Source organism: Netta rufina (assembly GCF_964035555.1).
Source record: "Netta rufina genome assembly, chromosome: 3".
NCBI classification, from domain to species: Eukaryota; Metazoa; Chordata; class Aves; order Anseriformes; family Anatidae; genus Netta; species Netta rufina.
Window position 1 is genome coordinate 4,580,676 of NC_140125.1, and position 21,786 is coordinate 4,602,461.

At 46.1% G+C, this 21,786-nt stretch overlaps 1 protein-coding gene across 2 annotated transcripts in view; it reads left to right on the top strand.

Moving 5' to 3' along the window:
* The window catches only part of CCDC85A (coiled-coil domain containing 85A), a gene marked incomplete at its 5' end in the record, with an annotated part of 75,597 nt that overhangs the window by 43,073 nt on the left and 10,738 nt on the right, over nucleotides 1-21,786 (top strand). For both annotated transcript variants that reach the window (XM_084284350.1, XM_084284351.1), the window contains one exon: nucleotides 16,760-16,836. In XM_084284350.1, coding sequence (XP_084140476.1) covers nucleotides 16,760-16,836 — 77 coding nt within the window. The remainder of the gene's footprint in view (nucleotides 1-16,759; nucleotides 16,837-21,786) is intronic.

The window sequence follows — 21,786 nt, forward strand, 5'->3', positions numbered from 1 at the left end:
TCGTCCCCCTGTACTCAGCTCTGGTGAGGCCGCACCTTGAGTACTGTGTTCAGTTTTGGGCCCCTCGCTACAAGAAGGACATGGAGGTGCTCGAGCGGGTGCAGAGAAGGGCGACGAAGCTGGTGAGGGGCCTGGAGAACAAGTCCTACGAGGAGCGGCTGAGGGAGCTGGGCTTGTTCAGCCTGGAGAAGAGGAGGCTCAGGGGTGACCTTATCGCTCTCTACAGGTACCTTCAAGGAGGCTGTAGCGAGGTAGGGGTTGGTCTGTTCTCCCATGTGCCTGGTGACAGGACGAGGGGGAATGGGCTAAAGTCCAACCCAGAGGTTGGACTGGGTGATCTTGGAGGTCTCTTCCAACCTAGAAATTCTGTGATTTTGTGATTCAGTGGCTGGCTGCAAGGAGCACAGAGAAACATTCAAAACAGCAGAAGTGACAATGAGAGGCCGGATAAAAGAATTGACAGACCACATCATGGCGCAGTGCAGCCCCTTCTTACACTAGTATTAACCTGAAAAATAGCAGCAAAATTAAGCCTTCAAAATGAAAAACCATTTTAACTAGATCTGGAAAATAATCTTGGCTCTGATTGTGTTAGCTTTGCTAAAATCATTGATCCACTCTTGAATGTCCTAAATTTACAGCCATGTGGCAGGTTTTACATGCACAAGAAAACTGTTGGATGGAAATAAAAGCACCGTGGAAATGCTGGGATGAAAATGCTGGCGTGCAGAGAGAGCAGCATTATCCGTAAGCGCTCTCTTACACGCCACTCCTCTTGGTAAGTGGCATATCGTGTGACTGGGGCTGGCATAATTAAAAGAACATCTTGTGCAGATCTTCAAAACACTCATATGAAAAATCCGTTTGTATTCAGTGTCAAATATTTGATTCTCCAATACTTCTGTAAAATGCTGAATTCATTCATGGGAATTGGCAGTAAAGCTATTCTCACAGCAAATACAAGATCTGCAGCATACTAATATTGACTGGTACATATTTTTACGAGGTTAAATGTAGCTATATGAACATTCAGAAGGTTCTGTGTGTATATGTTAGAGCTTTGAAAAGGGCCATGGGTGGCACATACAGAAACGGGACTTCTTTTTTTTTTTAAACTCTTTTGAAAGTTCTCCTTTGACTTTTCTTTGCGACAGGATCTAACTTCATTTGAATGTCATGTTTGGTTTATTATTATTTTTTTGAAAGTGTGCTTTGCTTAAATAAATCTTCAGACCAAACTCATCATTCATGCAGCCTCAATCCTCCTGCCTCTGTACAAAACATATTTGTCTTTTATGGGTTCCCCAGCTGCAAAAATACAATGTGAATGTCTGCTGCAGGGTCAAAATGATGCTTCTGCATGTGAAATTTGACAACGTGCATATTTATCCAGCTGATAAACATGTCAAACAAGAGAAATGTTTGACAAGATGGTAGGAAGTAAAATTTTGAGGACGTGGAGGCATATGTCCGCTTTTACTGCTTTTCCTGGGCTTTCAGTTGTTTTTGTTGGCATATCTCTAAGTGTTCAAGCAAAGGTTTGTGTTGATGGATGATCTGAAGGTGTAAGGAAATCATGGTGTAAGGAAAATATTAATTTCTCGGTCTAGATACTGTGACACTTGCGTTAGAGAAACCAGGGTAAAGTCAGAGTACTTCATTGTGGTCCTTAGTGAGAGTTTCTTCAAGTAAACAGAAAAAAATGAGAAAGAAAGATTTGCTCTTTGTCATTGCCTTTACGAAGAGAGAAATCATTTTTAAAATGCATACATCGGTTGTTTCAGTGTAATGAGTAAAAACTGTATAAATCTTACATATATTATTAGTATTTAGTTATGGGGGGAAACAATAATTAACCTATCTTGTTAGCATGAAACAGATTTTTTTACTAGAGACTCTTCTGCTGGGGATAGCAATCTTGCCTTTGATTATGTGCTATTACATTATGAAAACCACAGTTCAGTCAAACTCATCTTTCATTCAGCAGATTTTCAATTTAATGTGGTATGAGCTTATTGAACTTGGTATGAAGATTGCTAAAGGTGACATTTCAAATAAACATAATTTTTCTGCAATCTTTTCACGGAGAAGCTGGCACAAATGAATGACAATTGTGAAATAATCTTACAGTTAAGAAATATGACTTGAAAAATTTGGTTGTTTTGAGTAGCAACATTCCTAATTTCTTTTACACTTGATTGACTTTTCTATTGTAGTTCACAGGGCCAAGAAGACTTGATTATAGAATGAAACAGGTCACCGTGCTCTGTTAAACTATGCTCTAGGTAAAAAGTGTTTAAAGTCTCTTAAAGTCTGTAGCACCAAGAGCAGCAGGCAAAACCAATTGCTGGTAAAAATGTAAAGTTACAATTAGCAGGTGAAGGCTAGCATTTGGGAAATGTCTCTGGGCATGATGAAAATACCTACCCACCCAACAGGATAGATTGTAGCTTGCTGGCAGAGGGAAGGAGATGGTCCTGGGAGAGCTGCCCCTAGCTCTGCCCTGAGGCTGCAGCTCACAGCTGCTAAGTTGCTTTTTTACAGCTGGGAAGGAGGTGACAGGGAGTCCAAATAACTTTGTCCTTGGTGTTGGGCCTCACTTTGGGTATGTAAATAGGTTAATATGTAAATTCTGCAGGAGAGGAGTCCTGCCTCCGCTGGGGCTTACACGTGCTGTCGAGCTACGGGTTGCATTTGCACTCATTCCAAGTTGCAGAGGGTGGTTGCAACAGCCTTCCTGAAATATCTATGTGAATATACACCCTTAATAAAAGCATAGGTAGTGCACAAACACACTATTTACCCATGCATCTCTGCCAGGAGTGCAGGTCACCTCCCCTTTGCTGGCTGGGCTGCATTCCCTGGCTGTGTGTCGCGACGCAAGGTAGCTCCTTCCCATCCTCTGTGCCCAGCTGAGCGGCAGCGGGCTCGGCGAGACTCGTGCTTTGTGTCCCGTTACGCTGTGTCAGAGCTCGGGTCTGCTCTGATATCAGTCATCTCGAAAGTTATACGACCCATTTTAGTGCATTGTAAAAACGGAAGCGATTAGCGGCAATACACCCTGCCAGGGTGGCAGAGCAGCTGGTCAGAGATACGCATCAGCGAGGGGAAGTAGGATTTAAACTCCCTTTTAATTTGTGCTGAGACATTAACTGTGAATTATGAAGCAGCATTATTTAATGAAATATGTGGTCTTTAATTGCTTGGGTGTGTGCATACTTAACACTCAGGGCAAAGTAAGTGGTGTATCTGATTGGATTAGCGGCAAGTTCAATCTAGTGCGTGACACTGCTGATTCAAGTCTTTTTGATTTAGGAACAGAGTGACTTTGGCTGAACTGAGGGTTCTGTGGGTGTAAGGCATTATTTCAACAGGGAAAAGGACTTAATTTGAGAAGGGTTGGAATATGCAGTACAGAATTTTTATTTTCCACAGTATAGGGAAGCTTTTCTATGACATGTGAAATCTCTTCATGCGTGATCCCCAAGAAGTCCATAAGGAGTTGCAAAGGCATTTCCCCAGCATATCAACACTTCCTGTATAATTTGTGAAAATGTGATTTTTCCTTTGTATTTATCAAACCTGAATCAAAAGGACAGATACCTTTTTTCCTGTAAAGACATTGATCTTAATCAGCAAGTGTTCTTACGACATGAAGATGAAAGATTTTGTAGATAGGTAATAGAAATAAATAAATGTAAATGCAGCAGGAGCTGAACTTCAGTCTTTACTCTTTGGAAAAACATCTTGCCCCTTCATGAATATTTTTAATATTGAAAGACAAATTGAAACTGTCCTGCATTAGTCATAGGTCAGTGTGTTAAACTCTGTCAAACAGTGATGTGTCTTTGACTAAAGATTTTGGAAACGTGATGTGAATCTTTCGGCTGTACTCGTCAAAATACCAGAGGTTAGGTCTGGCTAATGCTTGTCATCAACACATTGTGCGCTTGCTGACTGTGTGTGTATGTATAAATAGTTTTCTTTTTCATCTTTCTGTGTGTTACTGTGAGAACTCACTTGTGACAGAGGAGTCACCAACTTCCATCTCCGACACTGTTGACTAGATCTATTAAATACCCTATGTGCTAATAGTAGTATTTTTAAGAAAACATCGTGAAATGTCGCTTTTGGCAGTGCTGTGACTATTGTTGCAGTAATTATGGTACTTAATGAATGTGAGGTCATAAGAGCTTCCAATGAAAAACACTTTCAAAATTTTTTTTATGTATTTATTTTACAGTTCTGAAATGTACCTAGTTGGCAGCTGAAGGAAGAAGCTGGTTATGTGGCACCAGCAGTGGGTCTTACTTGGGCATTGCCGTGAGGTAATGACAAGCAGGACGTGGCATTGCATAGTCAGCATCTCTGAAACAAAATTGGCTATTGTCAGCGTTGAACATGTTTAGTAGCAGACGCTTGGATGCTGAAGGGATTGTAGACTTTCTCTGAAGGTAATGGATGACTTGAAGAATGCCATCTAGAAAAAAATCACTTCTCTTTACATTTCCTGGGAATTCTTTACTGAATCATAAGAAATATTGTGTTCATGTTAAGAATAAGGCATAACGATAAGGGGATTTTCTGAAAATAAGTTCACTGATTATTACTTATTTCCTCTGATTATACTTTTTTCCCAGCAGGTCTGCATTCCTCTGACTTCCACAATAAGAGATCTGTCTCACTCGTTAGTTCAAATCAGGGTCACGTTTCCTTCCCGTCTCTCTGCCTCCTTCCTTTTCTCTTTTCCCTTCTTAAACCTTCAAAACCAAGCGCGAGCTTTTTCCCTTAATCTTTTTTTTTTTTTTTTAACCAAAGGATTCAATCCCTTTGAGACCTGACCCTTTAATCTCATATTCTTCTAAGACAGAGCAATGACTTCATGTTCATGCTTAACACAAGTATAAGCATTTTGATCAAAATATCTGTGTCTGTGGCAACAAATGGAATACCATCAGCAGGCAGATCTGGAAGCTGACAAAAGGCTCTGCTCGTTACTGGTCTTGTTCAGTGACCAGTCTGGAATACACAGGTGGTCTTTGATCCTTTTTTTTGCCCTGCAGCAGTGCCCTGGGAACAGGACCATCGCCCTGTTCGGTGTCCACGCGTGAAGTTTTTGTGTGAAGCTCAGGGACACGTGAGATGTTGCTGTGTGTTGTGTTTCTTCTCCATTCAGCTGAAAGTAGTGTCCTCAGCCGTGACTCCATCGTGGTTAGATGGTGTCTGGAAGGAGCTTTTGATGTTTAGGTGACAGGGATAAATGTTTCATTAAAGTGTTGCCCAGAAGCCCTAATTCTGGTTATGTACAGACCTTACCCTGGCTGCTGAAGTCCTACACCTGGCTAAATCTGGTGTAACGCTGGTGCTTTCCTCTGCTCATGGGAAGCTGCCCTTGGTATGGATATTAGGAAGAAGTCCTGAATCTGTGGCCTTTTAATGACCTCCCTTGGGTCACCACGCATGGCCTGCCGCCCTAGCACTTTTCTTGCTGCCCCATGCAATGTAAATCCTTCCCGTGCTGCCCGTGGAGCCGGGCTGCTGCTCACCGTGCAGCGAATGCGCTCAGCAAAACTCAGCCAGCCGCGTCGCTGCCGCTGCCAGCGCTCCCATGGCAAGGAGGGGAGGAGAAGGCCGGGAGTGCTGCGAGTCAGTGAGCTGGAAGGACGTGTCCCCAGGTGTGTCTGTAGCAGGCAGGTGTGCAAGCAGGGGATATCGGAGTGGGAAAAGCGTTGATTTACTGTGACTTTCCAGCCCGTGAAGTGGCTTAGGGACGTGCCAGCTGCCTTTGGGCTTCTGCCTGTTAGTGACAATGGGACTTAACCAACCAACAAACCAAAAAGACCCACAGAACAGCAACAAAAAAACACCTAGAAAGATAGTGAAGAAAGCAGTTGCAGATGCAATTCCCCTTCCTATTCCTGCAGCTCCCAAGGAAAGGCACTTTGCTGCCTTGGGGAACATGGGCCGGCCGGGCTGTGCGGGCAGCCTGCAGCAGAGGGGCAGGGAACCTTTAATGTCTGCTCTGCCCGACGCCTGCTGCCGCTGCCCGTTCTGTGGAGCCTCGTTGAAATGTGTTTATGCTGCAGGAAAGGCACATTTATAACTTTCCTGAGCTTCTGGCACATTTCCAGGAAGAAATTGTTTTCTGTGTCAACTGTTCCTGGAGCCAGTATGTCGTCGCTGCTATTAAGAGAATAGGAGGGAAGGAGATTCCTTTCGCTCTCCTGCCCCGTGCTTTGAGATTATTATTTTTTTAATTTTTTTTTTTTTTTTTTTTTTTAAGTGTTGGTTAAGGCTGGAAGTTACTGTTGAGTCCTTGTGCACGGCATGGTGTAAACGAGGCGATGGAGGTTGGGCGAAATACGTTGTCTTCTGCTGTTTCCGTGGACGTGAAAGCAGGGCGGAATGGCAGGAAGTAATGCGGATGGATTGCAACTGCTGGTCATGCTTCGTAATGCCACGGAAATGGAGAATGGAAACCTGCTGCAATAATGTATCAACTCTGCTCTTACATTTACATCCCAGTCCCATGAAGAATGTTGTTCTTAATTCCGGTCAGATTGCTTGTCCATTTTTGCCAAAATTTCAGCTAGGAGAAAAGGCTCAAAACCTTCTTTCGACCATATCCACTTCCAGCAGAGAAAAGGAAACTGGGCGTTCCTGGGATTATTATCGAAATTCCTCTGCCTCCGCAAGGCAGGAAGCCAGGCTGCATTGTTTCAGTGGCATTTCTCTAACCTTAGAGGCCTGTCTGTATTTCTGAATTCTCTTCAGAAATCTCAGGATGCTGTCTGCATCTTGTTACAGCACCTACCCTGACAGCTCATTTATGGACTTACTCTGCCTTCCTTGCCCTCAGCACCACGGCATCTGAGCTCACCCAGGGTAATGTAATAGTAGGTAGTGTGGTTTAGTTGTCTTTTTAATAAGAGTTGCAGTGGCCACAGATATGTAATATAATCTGATTTGTAATCCCCCCAGCTGTTTTACCTGTAGTTTTCTTTCAGTCTATACTTACAGACACATAGGTCTTTTATTGCACAGGACTCTAAAATAATTGTATCTTTCTGTCTTAATTCTAGGAAGTCTCAGGAGATACAATCCTATTTTGCAGCTGCTGGGAGAGGAGGATGGCAGTGTTTTCTTCTCTGTCTTTCTCTGGCCAGTTGAAGGAGCACACTTTTAGCCTTTGTAATCCTATTAAAAAAAAAAAACAAACAACCACGCAGCAACAAAAAAGACAAAATCCCTACCATCCCAACCTTTGGAATGTGGCCTGGATGAAATCCCAATAACTCTCAGGCAGAAAGGGACCATAAAGGTGTGGCAAAGTGCACAGGTGCGCACGCAAACACGCGGCCCTGACCTCTGGGGTCTGTCTCATCCTTCTGCTATAGCAGGCAGCAGAAGGGGGACGTGGTGCTGAGCGGGGCACGGCAGCAGGTTTGGGGTCCCAGGGCTGGCAGCAGGCTGCTCTGCCTACATCTCAGTGGGGTTTCCTTCTCACCTGGCAGTTTCCAACAGCCTGCGTAGCCAAAAGCGGTGCTCCGTTATTTATGTGTGTGAGGAGAGGAAGTACGTAAACTGCTTTCCCGTTAGCGAAATAATCGGGAAGTAAACCACAAGGAGACCTTGTCTGAAATATTTGTGGTGTGTTCAGATGGTGTAGATAAGCAGCTGTGGGAGCTCTCGGGTTTGACTGCTTCAGAGCTCCGCGCGGATGTCGCAGCCCCTGTACGAGGGAGCAGAGTGCTCTGTCCCCGACGGGAGGTGCAGGTGATTTGAGAGCCTGCAGAATTACCGCAATTGTTTATTTACCATCTTCAGGTTCTAGAGTACCTCCTCTGTTTGGCTGATTTCATCCAAACGGAATTAAATGGCTCTTGAAAGCTGACAAAAGGAGCAGGCGAGGCGTGGCGTGGCGTAGCATCCCCTCCTGTTTCACAGTGCGCTTCCTGAGGGGCTCACCGGGGGCTGGCAGCGAGGGCAGAGGCTGTTTTGTGCACAGCTTGCTTCTCTCCGGGGCTGCTTGGAGCTGTCTTTGAGTCCTCTAAGTGTTTTGGAAATGTAGTGAAGTGCAGACACTCCATCAGCCTCTTCGTGATACCCCTGGTTAAGCTGTAGCACTGCAGACAGAGCGTGGTGCTCTGGTGTCCCACGTTCGAGGTTTACAGGGTTAGGGCTGCTGAAGGAAAGCTCCCGCTGACATTTCAGTTTGCTTCATGAAGTGGCAGCGCTGCCGGAATTGGCTGAGGATCAGCACTGGGTTGCTGAGGATCAGATCCTGCTCCTGCTGTGCCTCAAGGCGGCTGCACTCACAGGGGTGGGTGTTGTGCTGCAGGAGCTCTGTCAGCAACACCCCGGCCGGTCCTTGTGCTCTGGCTTCAGGGCACCTGCTGGGGCTTCCTCCACGCCTGCTGGCTGTTCTGCAGAGCCTTCTCTTTCCTCCCTGCTCTAGCTTTCAGTCAGATGGAGCATCCTGCTCTCTTCCCACCCCCCTCACCCTTTTTTTTTTTTTTTTTTAGGAGAGCGGCTGTCGCTCTAGCAAAGCATGCCTGGGCACCCTTGCAGGCTCGGCTTTTGCACAGCCGGAGCCTCTGGTCACTTTGGTTGTTCCCAAACGCCCTTTTTGCAAGAGGTCTGACCCTGCCAGCAGTGGGTGCTGTGCGTAGCCTCAGGCTCCGGGGTGCCATCCCTCATGGGCAGGAGGCTGAGGCAGCCCTGAGGTTCAGGACTGGCTGTAGCGCTCATTAGAAAGTCTGACTCACTGTTCCGAGCTGAAATTGTATATTGGCAGAGCTTTTAACACAGCTAGTAAGGCATTCTTGGAAATGTTTACAGCTCTGGCAATAAGCACAAATAGTACGTTTTCTTTTTCCCTTCTCCATTCTGCAATTGAGAATCGAAGTCAGGGCTTCCAGCATTGCAGAGGAGCATCTCTGCAGTTAATCACTATTTACCAAATACATTTATTTATCTTGTATGTGTATGTGAACAGTGATGCACCTTATCATTATAATGATGATGTCCCTCCTCATTTGCGAAGTACTGGGACGTGTTGATTTCACCACCACAATATGGTGACAAAAATCTGAGGTCTTCTGTTCCAAATAAAGTGAAGGCTTTATGTAAGCATGTTGAATTCCTTCTCCCCTTTATGGCATACAGACCGCATACGGACTTGGTTTTCTTAACGAAGGACCGTAGTGCTTGTCGTGGGTATCTGCAAGCTGCGGGTGGGAGAGAGAGCTTCTGTTCTGCTGCTTCAGCACTGGCTGAGATCAAAGGGCAGAAGCATTTATATTTCTTACATTTCTACTTTTTTCGTGTAGTTTGGAGACAAAGTAAATAGTAGGAGTATTGGGGCAATTAGTCCCTTAGTTTGCCTGGTTAATTCATGCAGCTCGACATATTTTTGGGGTGTTTGTGCAGAACTTTGCTAGCGTAAGCTTGCTTGTCAGTTGGGTTGCGTACTTTGACTCTGCACTCAGGTTGGGTGAGCTGCGATGTGGGCTACGAAGGCTCTGTGTCCTCGGGGACGGGCAGAGCAGCAGTAAGAGCTGGTCTAAATTTAGTGTCTTGGCACTGTGCGTGCTGCTTCCTTCCTCTTCCTTCTCCTCTCCGACATTGGTTACAGAATCGATTTCTTCATTTGGTTGGGACAGTTATTATCCCTCCTGCGCTTGCTAAATGGAAATGCTACTCTGTCCGGCATGCTGCATTACCAAAGCCTTTGTGCCGTCTGGATTCTAGCAGCACAGGAGTGGTTTATAATGCTTAAAAGTGGGAGAAGCCACAAAGAATTTGATAAATGGTTGTATTAGGGCTGTGTAGTTCCTGTTTTTGCTCTCTCGTGGACATCATTTGAATTTGGTTTTGAGTCACACAGGTAGTTACCTGTGAAGAGGGAGTGTAGAGGCTGGATAACCACCTCCTGACTGAAGTGGATGAGCATAAAAAGCATCCCCGGGTCTGACCTGATTTGGAATTTCTGCTGACACAGTTTTCAGTTTTGGCCTCCATCACAGGTCTGCAAGCGGAAGCCAATGCAATTTATTAACCAGCGCTTACTGTGTCAATGCTAACATTCCTCGCCAGGCTGACTTTTCTCCATTCTGTATTTCTTTGACCTCTGGTGACTTGGGGCCTGAAAAATCGAATTCTCTGCCCTCAGGAGGGTGCCCGTGAGCGTCTGTGGAGAGCTGCGGGGATGCTGAGGGTCCTTCAGCACACGTATTCAGCGCCTCGGTCGCTGCGACCCCCTGGGCCTCTGCCTTTTGCCCAGGCATGGCTGTTGCTGGGAAACTTTGGATTTTCCCTCATTGTCTGTGAGCCCACCGGCCGCAAACACACGAGATCGATGCGAGAGCAAGCTAACAGCCGGTGGGAAAAGTTTTAGTAATAGCATAATGGATTTGATTTTTCTCAGTTTTCATCAATAACATGGCAAATGCATTTAGCACAGGCTGAAGTGGAGCTAACAGGATCTCAGGCTGGCCAGGGAGAAAAGCTTTGTCGTTGTCACCTCTAGTTTCCAAAAAAAAAACAACAAACCAAGGCTAGCATTACAGCAGACCATTAGCGTGACGGCATTATCCAGCTGTTAGCTGGAGTGCTATGGATAGCTTTAGAGACGTTTGATGTCTGATGTTTGATGTCATTTTTAGTTGTTCCCGCAGCTGAATCCTCTGGGAGAGTTTTTCAAACTGGAGCTTTCTTGGAAATGGATTCAGCTGCAAGCTTTGATGCACCCCAAAGCTAAACATGCAGCAAAACCTCCAACAAATGCAGAACTAAACCAGCAAAGTTCTTAAGTGGGAGCCAACCCCTTATTTTCAGTAGCTCTGTCACAGACAGCATTTGGGTGACTTTAGGGGTGTTCCTCAGGTGACTTTGGCAAAAGCAAAGCCCTCGGTGCTGCTGCAGCAAAGGAATTGTTAAAGGCATGGCTAGGGCTGCCTCAAGGCAAAGGGGAGTATTTGCTTATTGCAGTAAATAGGTCATCTGTGATTAAAAGCTGCTGCAAATCAGGAAACGCTACCTTCATGTGAAATCTGGGTAAAAATAGCTGGTGCAGAGATATCATAATTAGCACACCTGAGTGCAGTGTGCCCTGAAACGGGGAAACACGGCACACAACAAAACGAGGTGGGGGGGTAGTACGGCACCGAGGGTGTGTGAATTAGCACGTATGTGTTTTTCAATTTGCAAGGATTCCGTCCCGAAATCCTCAGTGAATGAGCTAAGCGTAGTGAGCCGTAGTTTGAATTGCAGGGAGAAGCGGGGAAGGGCTGGATCCATAATCGCAGGAAGTCTCAGCATGGCGTGGGAGAATCTCAGACAGCAGTGGTTGTGCGAAACGCAAACCTTGTCCCAGTGTTCACACTGCCCTGTTTGCTGGCATGAAACTTTCTGGGAGCTTCAGAAAAGTTTGCCCAGGCTGCCTTCTCTCTGTCCATGTGGCAGCACTAGTCCTAATACTGCTGGGCTGCAGGGGAATTCTGCTGCTCTTTCATAAGAAGTTCTCCAGCACTCATCTTACGTAACATCCCCGTTGAGTGTGCAACCACAACAGCAAATCAGAGCAGACAGGGCTAAAAGTGACCTTCAGAAGTTGCCGTGTGCCAGTGCCGGAGGCTGGACGCTGCTGGTGTGGACGTGGAGCAGCTTCAGCCATGGAGAAACGCAGGTGGAGGAAAGGTGAGTTAGGGTAAAGCCATTAGCGGGGTTTTCCTCACATTCAAAGTAGCTGAAAGGGGATGGATTGCAGTAATAACAAGTTTCAGTCATGAATATTAATACTGAAGTAATTAAATCAGACGACTAGGAATTATAGGACAGGGAGATACTTCACGTGTCGTTGAATCTGCTCCCCAGTTAGCATGGAAACCCTTTCAGAAATGTACGGAGCTGTCAGTTAATCACAGGAGGGTTGACAACGGCCCTTGCGCAGCCTGGTTTTTCATCTTCCATTTGTTGAAAGATTATTTTGTTTTCATCGCAGGATGCTGGGTGTGGATCTGAACGACCAAACCCTGATCTGATGTGTAACTGCCTACACAGGGCAGGGGCAGCAACAGCAAACGACTTTCTGTGTCGAAGCTGAGTCTACCTGAACCGAACCTGCATTGCCAGACATCAAAGTGTCCCTATACATAACGTGCTGAATTCTTTGCTGAGGCAAATTGTTGGCAGCTTCACTCGTTTATACCGTGTGTGTTTAAAATACGCGTATCGGGATGTGACAGCTCCCCGGATTCTGGTGACCTCCTTTAGGAGCATGAATACCAAATTAGCTGAGCCAGTTGAAGCAGAAGATCTTGACGTTAACAGAAGCGAGACGGTGTTTGCATCCTCGTGAAATCATATTTTTCCATTTTCTGGCCATGAAGATGTAAGGACCGGCTGCTGCTTCTCCAGTGCTCTTCTCTCCCAGTACCTCCAGCCTCCAGGTCTTGTCAGCTCGGAGGATTTTCTCTGTTTTCTATGGGTTGTGTGGTTTGCTTATCCACTGTATTACCACTCGTCTCCAAAGTTGAAAGGTTCTACCCATTTTTAACATCCATGGAGGAAGTTGCTTCATGCCAGCTGACAGGTTGATCCTTTAGAGCTGATCAGGAGGTCTGCAGATACCCCATGGTCAGTTGTTGTGGATCTTAGAACAGAGGCAATGTTTTTGGAAAAAACACCCCCAAAACTGTGCTAATGTGAAGATGTCCTAAGCTGGACAAGTGATGTTGATGGATTGTGGGCCCAGCAGCTCCTCGCCCTCTCCCGTAGACCAGCCGCGAGCGCAGGGCTCGCAGCTCGGCCCCAGGGCATGCGGGTGCCCGGTGCAGGAGCCACGGGGTGAAAAGGACGGAGCCAGCAGATGCTGAGGGCTTGGGCCCTGCTGTGGTCCTGGCTGTGCAGGGAACGTGCTGCTGCTCCTCTGGGTCAGACATGGGCGCAGGGAATATGGGAGAGCCAAAGCCTGCTGGCTGTTCACTTACATCAGTATGTTTTATAATTCGGGTTTGTCATGTACTGTTTGGTTTGTAATAGACAGAAGCAGGAGGTGGCATAATAACCATCATGCTCTTTTGTTATCTGTTGTACGCAGCTCCACATAAACAGCAGAAAAATGAACAGCTCGGTTATCCTGTCAGCTACCGAGCGTGCTGCTCGCAGCCCTGCATCACTTTCCCCAGCTGGGCTATCAGGACTGTGTGAGAAAATACAGAACTGATGGCTAATTCGGCAGCACTGGCGGCTAGCAGTAGGCGCCCTGGTAAGGCAGCCTGGTTGAGCTGGAAGCGTTCTGCCTCTGTAACTCGGCGTACCCCAACGTCTGAATGCGTGAGCACTGCTCAAGGGACCAGCGCTTTTGTAATTCTCCTTAATAGGGGAAAAAACAAAAGCCAACAAAATACCCAAACCCAGGGGGAAAGAAAAAAAAGCGTCCTTAGAAACCAAGAGTTCCGTGTGACATCCTCAACCATTCTAAAATAGCAGAGGATAATCTAGCTTAAAGAATGTTACGAGTGACTTATAGATCAAGAGCAGGCGCAGTCGCACAAAAATGGGCAAAGCCAAGGCACAAACATGCCCTTGGCAGCGTCATAAGGGTTTGATAAGATTTGACATAACCTAAAAATATCTACTGGCTTCCAGAGTGTGGCTGTCAACAGAAAAAGAGATCAGCTACGTAAATATTGATGTTCTCTAATAAGCTGTTAGAGTGATGGATATGGAGAAAGGGCAGATTGTCGCTGAATTTTCCTAAAAGCAAGATATTACTGTCTGTGCAGTCCTTTGGAAGGAGTTTTAGTTTCAGCCCGGGAATGAAGCACGGGCCAACGAGCATGTTTTCAGTTACACTCAGAGCATGGGAAGCTAAAGTAGGGAAGTTTGCTTGGTAGGAATCCATTCATAAGTGTGGGAATTGTTTAAAATTGCTGCTTCTGTAGAAGTGCCTAGCAAAGGGAGATGGGAAAGAGCAGAAATAATAGCCAGGAAGCCCGCAGGAGGTGAAACTGGTCGTTTGGCTATTGCAGCATTGTGTGTCTGTGGTCAGGTCTGGTCTAGATGTTGGCCCAAGTTAGTTGTTTGTTGGTTTTGATGAAGATGTGTTCGATCTCCACGTAGTTGACAGCTTCTGTGCCATCACTCAGAAACATAATAGCTGGGCTTGGATGCTGTTAATGCATACGCTGTTCCTCGCTGCTTGTGTTGTGGGCAGAAGAAACTCAGCACACGTGTGTGGAGGTGTATCTGTAAGTATCTGCAAGCATGCTTACGGCTCGGGGTGCGATCTGCAGATAAGGCAGGGCCTTTGTGTACTTGCAATTCTGTGAAAACGAGCAATGTTGGGTAAATCTGTTTGGGGAATCGTACAACAAAAGCTTTATGACTAATGACATCAGCTAAAAATCATCTTGTTTGTGCAGGTTATGTTTCAGAGCAGTGAATGCCTGGCACTTTGTAGCACTTTATTAAATGCTTTATTGTAAAATAACATTACTGTTATGGACGTGATGCTAAGTTTCTGTACTCTTTTCCCCTTGGGAGACCTTTGTTTTCAGCTCAGATACGTATTCCTGCTGAAGTGTTGCTATCACCAGTTTATTCTGCTTCAGTTTTGATTGGCTTAATTGTCCCATGGAAATTTGCCTGGAATGACGATGGGAGTGGCAGCAGGTAACTGTTTCCTGGATGGCAGCTTTAAGATTTGCTCTTTATTGCTCCTTGTTGGTCTCCAGGCTGATTATGAATTTGGATCATATAGTCCTTCTTATAAATACTTCTAAGAGGCAACATTTTTTTTTTTTTGAAACTTTGTTCTTGCTTTCAGTGGTGACAGTGTTTCACTGTATTTTCAATTCATCTGTCTCTTATGTCCTTGGCTGCCTTTTCTGCTTAGTTCTTCCTCTAAGCTCATAGCATCACAGCATAAATATATTAACAGATACTGAAATATATATGCATTTGGTTTGTGTCAAGAATACTCACATAAATCAGGATTTGCTAGATCAAGTCTCTCGGAGCTGACCTAATTTTCAGTTTTAATCAGATTACAAAAGATTTCAATACATGTTTCATGTTTTAGAAGGGTTAACAAGTGAGGAGATTTTGGACCCCATCCCCAGCTGGTACGAGCTGGCAGTGACGTTGTGACCTGGCAGCACTGTCACTTGAGGAGCAGGGAGAGGCCTCAGCTCTAGACTGCACCACACACGTGAAGAAACAAAACCGAGGCAGGCTTTGCTGAGAGCTTTGTGCTGTACGAGGGCGAATAAATGGTAACAGAAAATGACAAAAAACCTAAGAGGTGAGATGGGGACTTGTGTGAAGAGGGCTGGTGGGCACAGCTGGGAAGCTGGGCTTGAGCATGAAGCCCAGGCCCGAGCTACCTTGGCAGCAGCCATGTAGTTTAGAGATGGCTCGTGCCACAGAGAGCACCTACTTCAGCCCCCCACCTCCCCCCCCCAAAAAAGGTGGCTCCACGGGAGCCATCTTCTGTGGAAAAGAGCAGCGAGAAGAGATGAGACGTGCTGGGAGCTGTTGCCTTTGCTAATGGCCCTAATAGCGAGGGAGCTTCTGCAGCTCCTCCCAGAAGTGCTGCTGCTGGGAAGGAGGCGGATTTGGTGGGAGGGACCCTGTCGTACGGAGTTAATTGAATAAGCTGTTCATCTTCTAAGTGCTCATCCAAACTGGGCTTAGTGGCTCTCCGGAGATGTACCCATCACCAGCTATGGAAATCCTTCTGCAGCAGAGCCTCAGATTACCCCTGCCTTTTGTTATACAGTGCTTTTTTTTTATTATTTTTTTTAATCCAGTGCCTTGCCGTGTATTAATCATTTTCGACAAATTCCCATGTCGTTTTCCTGTTGTGTAAATTCCTGTGCACTATCTGGGCGTGCATATTTTAGCTTACTGCGGCCTTGTAAGAGCGGTAAAAGAGGCCTCATTTCCCTGCTTTAACTTTATGGGCAGGCTGGCATGGTGATTTAGGCACCGGAGGGAAGCAGTGCCCAAATTCCTCCGTCAGTTTGAACCAGATGGCAGCTCTGCTCTGTGCAGCTTCGTAGCAAGGGACAGTGGTGCCCCAATAGCTGTGGATTCCACAGCACTGGTCATGAACGGTACAATTTTACTGTTTACACAGTGCTATGAGCACAAATACATCAAGAGAACAGACATCTCGGAGAGGCTGGGGGGCTCCTCGGATCAGGCGTGAGTGCATGGTGGGCTGCCAGCCGTGGGCAAGGAGGTGGGAGAGTCACAGCAGTGCTGCTGGACTGAGGAGAGATCTCTTACAGGCAGCACGTGTTACTTTCTCAGGCATGTATTTCTTTTAGGTACAGCGTTTTAATAGTAGAAACTCTGTGTAATGCAAGAAATGAATGGTAAGAAAGCTCTCAGCTGCTTCTAGGGATGGATCATGGACCTGCTCTTGGGAAGAAGCAGACTAAGTGTGACTCATTTTCAAGAGGGAAATAAGGCTGCTGAAGGGAACACTGAGATGATCTTTCAATACTTGTATCCAAGGGAAGTCACTCTCTGCGGTGACCAAATTTCCTGATGCAGGTCAGTGAAGTTTCCAGTGAACAGAGGGCAGGATTATTTACGCTGCTCTCAAGAGGAGCAGAGGTGAAAATTAGCAGGTGTCTGAGAGGGAATCTGCTGTACGTATGAGGCAATGCAGTGCAGGCTCTGACACCAGGATGCACAAGCCGATCTATGTGGATAATACGAGTTTTTTTCTTTTTGATTTTAGAATCAACCTTGTCCTATGTTAGGCAGCTGGAGGCAAGAGTAAGACAGCTGGAGGAGGAAAATCGCATGCTGCCCCAGGTGGGTGACTTCTGCTGGTGGGAACAGTAGCTGGCAGCTAGACAGCAATGCCTGAGTCTGCGTGCTTGGGGTGAAACCAGTATCACGGGTCATTTAACGTTACTGCATTTGAACACTCAGGCTGAGCCTGTGGGGAATCAAAGGCACTCACATCTCTTGTTCATCTCGCTTGTGACTGAGGGGTGTATTTGTTGAAGACTGTGACAATACTTTCATTCATTTTTCTTCTTTGCAGGTGTTGATACCTTGCTAAGAAAAATTCACTAGAAGCCACTACTTATAGCTGAAAATTAATTTAAGGGTTGAAAATTACAGTGATCTGGGCCCTTACATTCTGGTTTTATTGCAAGATCTTCTTGTTATTTAAAATATCCAGTGTTTTTTATAGTTAACCAAAATATTTTGCTGTAAAAAACAAATGTTTTAATAATAATTGAGTTATATTAGCAATATTTTGGAGAATATATTAGATACATAAACACAAGACTGAAATTAAATCAGATAAATAAGCAAATCTGAAGTTAAACGTTTTCCCGGTATGTTTTTAAAAATAAAAAATGTAGAAGTTCTGTAAGAGTGAATCAAAGACACTTGTAATTTTATATATACCTTTATGCATACATAACAGTGCGTATTTCTACCATATTTCATTAAGTAATCCCTAGGAAAATTCATAAAGTCTACAAATGAAGTTGCCCACTGGAAGAAAAAAGTTGCATGTTGTTTAAATCAAACACTAATTTAAATGAAGATACTGCTCTGAAGAACACAAGTGCTTTTTATTGAACTTAAATTACTGTCATCTGAATGTAAAATTCAAGACAAAAGTGAAATGCAGCAAGAAGTAAAATCCACGGATTCAGGTTTATCGATGTGTATCAGCCCAAATGCCAGTCCATTAGGTAGATTTCAGCCGGGTTAACCAGTTCCTCCCCTTGGGCAAATTTTAAGTCAACTTTTCTTCTTGCCTGTAGTTTGACAATTGGAAGGGCCTCTACAGCTCTGGTTTTGCTCTTGACTTGCTATGCAACCACAAGCTATTTATGTTACTTCTCTGCGCCCTCGTTTGCTGATCTGGAAAAGAAGGACAGAAAGAATAGCTGAGTGTCTACCATTAACACCTAGACAGTCTTCAGTTGAAAGGCAAAGGCTAATCCTCAGTGATAAATATTATTTTCTTGTCAAAAAAGGTGGTCAGGGCAAATGTCAACAAACTTGCATGAAAAATAGCATTGAGCCTTGGTTTAGGTCTGGGACAGCAATGGGGGATAAATTGTGCAGAACATTTCTCTGTGGGCAAAATTTTTTACAAGTGACCTCGTGTTTTATTTGCCTAGGGTTTGAGGTGCTCAGGTGGAGCCCCGTGAAATGTGTTACCTGATCTTGCCAGAGACTGGGACACCCACGCTGTGGATGTTGCGTTCATTGAAAACCTTAGATGGGATGCCAAAACCAGAAAACAGGGCTTGTGAAAATAGTGAAATAGCCCATGAAAACTGAAACACAAAACGATTGTTGTGGGGCTTCGCAGGGGAAGAAGCGGGTGGCGAAGGCTTGCAGACTGCTTTTTGGTTTAGATACACAGGCTGGAGTTCGTCCTGTTTGGTTTTGTTGGCACCAGCATCTGAGGTAGAGCACTGAAGTTTCCTGACGTCTCCAGACACTTGTTTTGAGAAATAACGAGTGGCATGGGCTCACAGTGCCTAGCACACCTCACTCCCTGTTCCTCCTGAAGAAAGGCATTGCTCTGGGGAGAGGAAGGCACACAGACATCAGGCTTATTCTGACCTGGCTCTCCATTATGCCAGCATTACCTGTGCATGAGTTCCTTCTGGGGCTCTGCCATCCCTGTGCCCACCACCCTGACCAGCTATCGGCTCGTCGGCCCCGCCACGGAGGCAGGGGCACGGGGTGGGAACGCCAAAGCTCCTGGCGCTGGTTCTGCTCCCCTGAATGGGAGGAATGGGAGCTCGTTAGGCTTCAGGCCAAACCGAGCGCTTTGACAAATCAGCTGAGAATAGGCGGCGAGTTGCACAACTGGAGAAGGTTTTTGGCACAGCTCTTACGCAGCCACAGCGCGGTGCCTCTCAGTGTCACCGGTAAGGGTGCCGCCGGCTGTCAGCACAGCACCAGCGGTGGTGTTGAGGGGCTGCGGGAGGTGCAGGGCTGCCGGGGGGCAGCTCCTAGCCTGTGCTATGCTTTCTTCTCTCCTCTCTCCTTTGTGTCCTTTCTTTTCCCCCCTTTCTGCTCATGTCACCCATGAAAATGCACCGGCACACTTACTTCAGGTAAACCTCTCCTTCCATCTGCGCTTCGCCGTGGTTCTTTTTTCCTGTATGTTGCTTTGCTTCTCTCAACCCATACATATGAGTTCACTTTTCAAAACCCCGCAGACCTCTAGTGTAAAGGTTTTATTAATATTTAGTGGCAAGAACGTCTCCAGAGGAAATGGTTTTAAGTGGTGCCATCACCGTTCGAATGGGAACTCAGCTGGCTCTGCCCTACTGAAGGACTTCCTTGTCCGGGGAGGTGCAGCACCACCTCTCAGCCAATATTTTAGTTTAATCAGGTAACAGGAAGGGTATAAAGAGCACATACTCATTTAAGCCTGTCAATTTGTCTTCCCGTGTTGCAGAGTTGGTCTGGTGATGGTTTATAGCATAGAAACGTGGGTTAGCAGTTGTGAGAAGCCACAGGTGGATGTAGGTAAGCTCGGTTGGTGAGGGCAGCCATTAGCTGTTCTTGTCTTCTCTTCCTTTCTTTTCCTCCCTCCCAGATAGCATATAACAAGATGTGATCCAGACCCTTTTGGTTTCTGGCCACAAATAGGTTTTTTTTGTGCAGTAAAACAGATCCTTTCCAAGATTTATGGTACGCAGCTGGGTCTTCTGGTGAGAATGCCAAGGCGGGAGACAAGGGGCAGAGCACGCAGCTCGCACTGGTGCTTCTCAAGCACTGGTGTGGGTAGCAGCGTGTAGGGGCAGAAGGATTTGAGCAACGTGTCTGTTCTGCTGGACGAGTTTCAGGCCAGAGTAGTGCCCCCTGGCAGTAGGGCAGGAACGGCTCCTTGCAGCCCAGGGCTCTGCGGCTGCCTTGAAATGGACACAAAGCCACAGCGATGCTGTTTGGCTGCTGACACCCAAAAAGCTGCACGATAGTATGGCTGGTGCTGCAGCCAGAACAGAGTGCGGAGCACATTGTAATGAAGATACCCAGTGATAATTAAGAAAATACGTAAGGACCAAACAATGGATTCAGATCCCAGTTACAGCTCCCTGGGCTGTGCTAGAGCTGAGTTACCAGGGCAAATAATTCCAGATAACTGAAACCAGGAGAGGCCTTCCAGACCGCACGTGGTGTGTAGCTGCTATCCGTGCCTTACGCTGGTGGAAGGGAGACTGGGATCTGGCATCCACATGTCAATTAGCTGAAGATAGTCCTGAGTTTTCTGAGGGATAGTATTTCAGGGCTGATAAGCTCAGCTGAAACGTTACGGAAACGTGGACATCTGTCATATAATGACAGTGAATGCATTTGCAGAAGGTATTCTTGGCAAGCCACCCAGCTTAAATTGCTTCAGTTTGTATTTGTTTCATGGGAGGAGGGAGCACGAGGTAGAGATGGAAAGTTGAGATGTTTTCCCTCTGCAAACTCCTCGTCCTAGCAATTTAGCAGGACCTTTTAATGAAGGGGAGAAGTACTGCCAGCACATGGCCTCTTGAGCAAAGAAGCCGTGTGGGTCAGTGGGGCTGGAGGCTGCCCGCAGGATGCTGAACGCACAGGGGGACATCTGCAGCCACAGGGCAGGGGTGGTGCAGGCTGGAGCTGAGCTGCTCTGCTCCCTTTCACGGGCACATTTCTGCCTCTGCTTCCTCTTTCTTCCTGATATGAGTCTTGGTGCTTTTCCATCCCCTTCTGTTGCAGCTCCTTTTCCAGTGTTGCTTCAGGCACTTTTTCTTTTTTTCTCGTTTTCCTTCCTGCGTCCTTGCTAGCCTTTTCCAGTCCTTGTGTATTTAAGTGTGAAACAGCAGGCATGACCCTTAGGCACACACTAGTTTATTTTTAAGCATTTCCAATGCTTTCCCTTTTTCTTCCCCCTTCTGTTAGAGTATTACGTTTTATTTCAACATACATTTCCAAATCTTTCAAAACCCTTTTTGCTGAGGTCTGTATTTTTGATTTTCCCTCTGCATGGCCTGGTTTTAGCTACGAATCTAATTAAAAGTTGGGAACCGCTTGGTTAGTGTTTTTGTGCGTGTGTAAGATCTGTGTCACGCACCGTCCGATGCCGGTTATCTCCTCCCTTTAACAGTGTGTAGAAGAACAGAGAATCCTTCAACCAAAGGGTAACTACACCCACTGAACTAATCACGTCATCAAATATTTGCTGAAAGTAAATCAACGGCATCCCTCCACCCTGTGCTTTCATGTCGTGTCATCCCTGCTTTAAATTCACAGGTCCCTTTCGGCCCCTTGGCAGTCGGAGCACGCTTGGGGTGTGCCATGAGGACACGTGGATTTTGGTGGCAGCATGCACAAGGGGAGGTTCCTGCAGTGGTCTGAGAACAGGACTTGCCATGAATAACCACAGCATTTGAAAGCTGACAGGGTTGTTCCCTAGAAAAATCGTTGCTGATTTGCTTGGTGCGTTAGTCCTTCAGCAGAGCGCCACGCTGCAGTTTATCACGTTTGTTTTCCCTTTCTCCTGCCTGTTTGAAACAAGCTAACAAATACAGCTTGTATTTTATTTTTTTTTTCCTTTTTTCTTTTTTCGCAAGCTAACAGGGAAATTGAGGGCTGGGGAAACTGGAAAAAAAGCTTTGAAAATCAGGTGGTGATTGAAGCGGGCTGGCAGTTACGCAGCAGGAAGGATATACTTCCCCAGGAAACCACTTGCCTCTGGGATAAAAGGCTGGTGGAGGACGAGGCGGCTGCATTTGCTGAGGTCTC